This window comes from Vombatus ursinus, unplaced genomic scaffold (genome assembly GCF_900497805.2).
Source record: "Vombatus ursinus unplaced genomic scaffold, bare-nosed wombat genome assembly UNPS02014812.1, whole genome shotgun sequence".
NCBI lineage: Eukaryota > Metazoa > Chordata > Mammalia > Diprotodontia > Vombatidae > Vombatus > Vombatus ursinus.
Window position 1 is genome coordinate 39222118 of NW_020954590.1, and position 4912 is coordinate 39227029.

General features: G+C 32.7%; 1 protein-coding gene across 1 annotated transcript; it reads left to right on the forward strand.

Moving 5' to 3' along the window:
• Window positions 1-3108: 3108 nt before the first annotated feature.
• LOC114054278 (putative 60S ribosomal protein L37a) lies at window positions 3109-3451 on the forward strand. Its single transcript, XM_027877471.1, has one exon. The coding sequence runs from the start codon at window positions 3109-3111 to the stop codon at window positions 3385-3387; it is 279 nt and encodes a 92-aa protein (XP_027733272.1). The 3' UTR covers window positions 3388-3451.
• The last annotated feature ends 1461 nt before the right edge of the window (window positions 3452-4912 follow it).

Sequence of the window (4912 nt, forward strand, 5' to 3'; positions counted from 1 at the left end):
GGTTTGAACCCAGGTCCTCTGATTCCCAAATTTGTGCTCGTTCCACTATTAAATGCCATCTTTCATGAAGGAACTCTGCAATGGTAAGCAGTACAATTGTGTGAAGGCATTTTGAATAGAGATTAGCCATTAAGACAGATCTTGGGCAAAGACATCAATGGTCAAAGTTGGCCACAATGCCTAGAGGAAATTAAGTATCCATGTGGCATTTAAAGGGTAATGCAAAAGAATTTTATTATCAAATAGGTACCAGTATCTCTATCTCATTCTTTAAAAGAAAAAGAAAGTCCATTTATTTCAAAACCAAGTCAGAACCCTGTTAGAACCCTGTACTGGGCCAATTAGCTCTTTGCACTTTATTTAGCCTTCTTGCTGTGGGTTGGATGAAAAACTTTTCCCAGTTTTCTTGGATATGTTAGAGTCTCAGGTTTCTTTCCCTTGCATTTGGGTTGATCCTTGACTATGTCTGACTCTCTAGACACCTTAGATTGGGAAGTGGAAGGCTTAATGCCCATATCTAACTTGCCATGGTTCTAAGCAACTCTCTTTGGTTCATCACTGGTCTCCTTAGCTACCCTCTAGCTTTATTATTTTTTATTTTAAATAGTATTTATTCCAATTTAACCATTTTTAACATTTAAAATTTTTTTTGAGTTCCAAATTCACTAACTCCTTCTTACCTCCCTTCCTTCCTTCCTGATATGGTAAGCAATTTGATATAAGTTATAGAGGTACAATAATGTAGAACATATTTCCATCTTAGTTATATTGTGAAAGAAAACACAGACCAAAAAAATCCCATGAAAAAGATGAAAAATGGTATGCTTCTATCTTCATTCAGACTCCATCAGTTCTTTCTCTGGAGATGGATAGCATTTTGTCATGGATCATTGTATTGCTGAGAATAGCTAAGTTATTCACAGTTGATCATTGTACCGTGTTGCTGTTACTGTGTACAATGTTCTCTCTGGTTCTGCTCACTTTGTATCATTTCATGTAAGTCTTTCCAGGTTTTCTGAAAACATCCTGCTTATCATTTCTTATGGTACAATAGTATTCTGTTACAGTCATATACCATAACTTGTTCAGTCATTCTCAAGTTAATAGGCACTCTTTCAATTTTCAATTCTTTGCCACTACAAAAAGAGTTGCTATAAATATTTTTGTACAAATAGATTCATTTCCTTTTTAAAATCTTTTTGGGATACAGACATAGTAGTGATATAACTGGATCAAAAGGTATGCAGAGATACATAGCCCTTTGGACATAGTTCCAAATTGCTTTCCAGAACGGTTGGATCAGTTCACAACTCCACCAACAGTGCATTAGGGATTTTCCCAACATTTCTCCAACATTTATCATTTTCCTTTTCTGTTATATTAGCCAATCTGATAGGTGTGAGGTAGTAACTCAGAGTTGTTTTAATTTGCATTTAGAGCATGTTTTCATGTGACTATAGATAGCTTTGATTTTTTTGTCTGAAAACTCCCTGTTTATATGCTTTGACCATTTATCAGTTGGGGAATGACTTGAATTCTTGTAAAATTGACTCAGTTCTCCATATATTTGAGAAATGAGGCCTTTATCAGAGACACTTTAAATTGTTTCCCAGCTTTCTGCTTTCCTTCAAATTTGGCTGCATTGGTTTTGTTTGTGCAAAAGCTTTTTAGTTTAATATAATCAAAATTATCTATTTTGCATTTCATAATGTTCTCTATCTTTTGTTTGGTCATAAATTCTTCCCTGATCCATAGATCTGACAAGTGAACTATTCCATGCTGCCCTAATTTGCCTATGTTATCATTCTTTATGTCTAAATCATGTACCAATTTTGACCTTATCTTGGGATATTATGTGAGATGTTGGTCTATACTTCGTTTATGCCAAACTGTTTTACAGTTTTCCCAGAAGTTTTTGTCCGATAGTGAGATCTTGTCCAAGATAACTTGGATCTTTGGGTTTATCAAATACTAGATTACTATGACCAATTACTACTGAGTCTTATATACCTAATCTATTTTACCGATCCACCACTCTATTCTTAGCCAGTACCAGATAGTTTTGATGATTACAACTTTATAATACAGTTTGAGATGTAAAGCTAGGCCACTTTCTTTCCTATTTGTTTTTATTAATTCCATTGATATTCTTGACCTTTTGTTCTTCCAGATGAATTTTATTGTTTTTTTTAGCTCAATAAAATAATTGTTGTATACTTTGGTTGGTATGGCACTGAATAAGTAAATTAATTTAGGTAGAATTGTCATCTTTATTATATTGGCTCAGCCTAACCATGAGCAATTAATATTTTTCTAATTGTTTAGATCTGACTTTTTTGTGTGAAAAGTATTTTTCAGTGATGTTCATATAATTCCTGAGTTTGTCTTAACAGGTAGGCTCCCAAATATTTTATATTGTCTACAGTTATTTTAAAAGGAATTTCTCTTTCTATGTCTTGCTGCTGAGCTTTGTTGATAATATATAAAAATAGTGATGATTTATGTGAATTTATTTTATATCCTGCAACTCTGGCAAAGTTGTTAATTATTTCAAGTAATTTTTTAGTTGATTCTCCAGGATTCTCTAAGTAGACCATCATATCATCTGCAAAGAGTGATAGTTTCATTTTCTCATTGTTGATTTTAATTCCTTCAAATCCTTTTTCTTCTCTTGTTGCTATAGCTAACATTTCGAGTACAATATTGAATAATAATGGTGATAATGGGCATCCTTGCTTCACCTCCAATCTTATTGAGAAGATTTTTTAGCTTATTCTCATTACACATAATGCTCACTGATGGTTTTAGATAGATACTGCTTATCATTTTAAGGAAATCTCCATTTATTCCTATTCTCTCTAGTGTTTTTAATAGTAATGGGTGCTGTATTTTGTCAAAAGCTTTTTTTGTCATTTTTTTTTGTTATTGATATGGTCACTTATGCTGATAGTTTTCCTAATATTGAACCAGCCCTACATCCCTGATATAAATCCCACCTGGTCATACTACATGATCCTTGTGATATATTGCTGCAATCTCCTCACTAGTATTTTATTTAAAAGTTTTGCATCACTTTCCTCTCTGAGCTCGGACCCCACAACTGACAACATGGCTAAACAAACCAAGAAGGTTGGAATTGTTGGTAAATATGGAACACGTTACGGTGCATCCTTCAGAAAAATGGTGAAGAAAATTGAAATTAGCCAGCATGCCAAGTATACCTGCTCCTTCTGTGACAAGACCAAAATGAAGAGACGGGCTGTGGGTATCTGGCATTGTGGATCCTGTGTGAAGACAATAGCTGGTGGTACATGGACCTACAATACCACCTCTGCAGTCGCACTCAAATCTGACATCAGAAGACTGAAGGAATTGAAAGACCAGTAAAATCTTCTTATCAAATATCTGTAGCCCATAGTCTAACAATAAATGGGTTAATTTATGGAATAAAAAAAAAGTTTTACATCAATATTCATTAGGGAAATTGGTCTGTAGTTTTCTTTCTCTGTTTTGGTTCTTCTTGGTTTAGGAATCAACATCATATTTGTGTCATAAAATGAATTTGGTAGAATTCTTCATCTATTTTCCCAGATAGTTTATATAGTATTAGAATTAATTGTTCTTTAAATATTTGGTAAAATTCACTTGTGAATCCATCTGGTTCTGGGGATTTGTTCTTGGAGAGCTCATTGATAGCTTGATTATTTTCTTTTTCTAAGATAGGGATATTTAAATATTCTATTTCCTCTTCTGTTAATCCGGGTAATATACATACACACATACATACATACATGCATACACACATACGTGTGTGTGTGTAAATATTCATTCATTTCCTTTAGATTGTTAGATTTCTTGGCACATAATTGGGCAAAATAGTTCCCAACAATTGCTTTAATTTCATCTTCATTTCATTCATCATTGGGTGGTGAATTCACCCTTTTCATTTTTGACACTGGCAGTTTGTTTTTCTTTTTTAAAAAATCAAATTAACCAATGTTATTTATTTGATTGGTTTTTCATAAAATCGCCTCCTAGTTTTATTTATTAGTTCAATGGTTTTCCTACTTTCAATTGTATTAATATCTACTTTGATTTTCAGAATTTAAAACTTGGTGTTTAACTGGGAATTTTTAATTTGTTCTTTTGCTAATTTTTTAGTTACATGTTCAATTCTTTGATCTGCTCTTTCTCTATTTTACTGATGTAAGTATTTAGAGTTATAAAATTTTCCTTTAGTACTGCTTTACCTGTCTCCCATAAATTTTGGTATTTTGTCTCATTGTCATTCTCTTTAATGAAGTTATTGATTGTTTCTATGATTTGTTCTTTGACGCATTCCTTAGGATTATTTAGTTTCTAATTACTTTTTAATCTATGTTTCCATGGCCCTTTATTGAATGTAATTTTTATTTCATTATTATCTGAAAAAGATGCATTTAATATTTCTGCTTTTCTGCATTTAGTTGTGAGATTTTTAATATCCTAATATACAATCAATTTTTGTGTAGGTGTCATGTACCACAGAGAAAAAGATACATTCCTTTCTATTCCCATTTAATTTTCTCTAGAGGTCTATTATATAGAACTTTTCTAAAATTGTACTGTTTTCCTTAACTTCTTTCTTGTTTATTTTTTGGTTGGATTTATCTACTTCAGAAAGGGGTAAGTTGAGGTCCTCCATTAGAATGGTTTTACTGTCTACTTCCTCTTATAACTCATTTAATTTTTCCTTTTAGAATTTGGAGGCTAGGCTGAGATTCTTAAAATCTGACCCACTTGCATTAGCAATACAAAGCTTAGATTCCTTAAGAGTCTGCCCAATATGATGGATGCTCTAATAAACCTTGTCTTTGGCTGAAAGAAGGCTTGGGTCGAATTTATTTGGGCAGGACCCATGTGTTGTGATTTT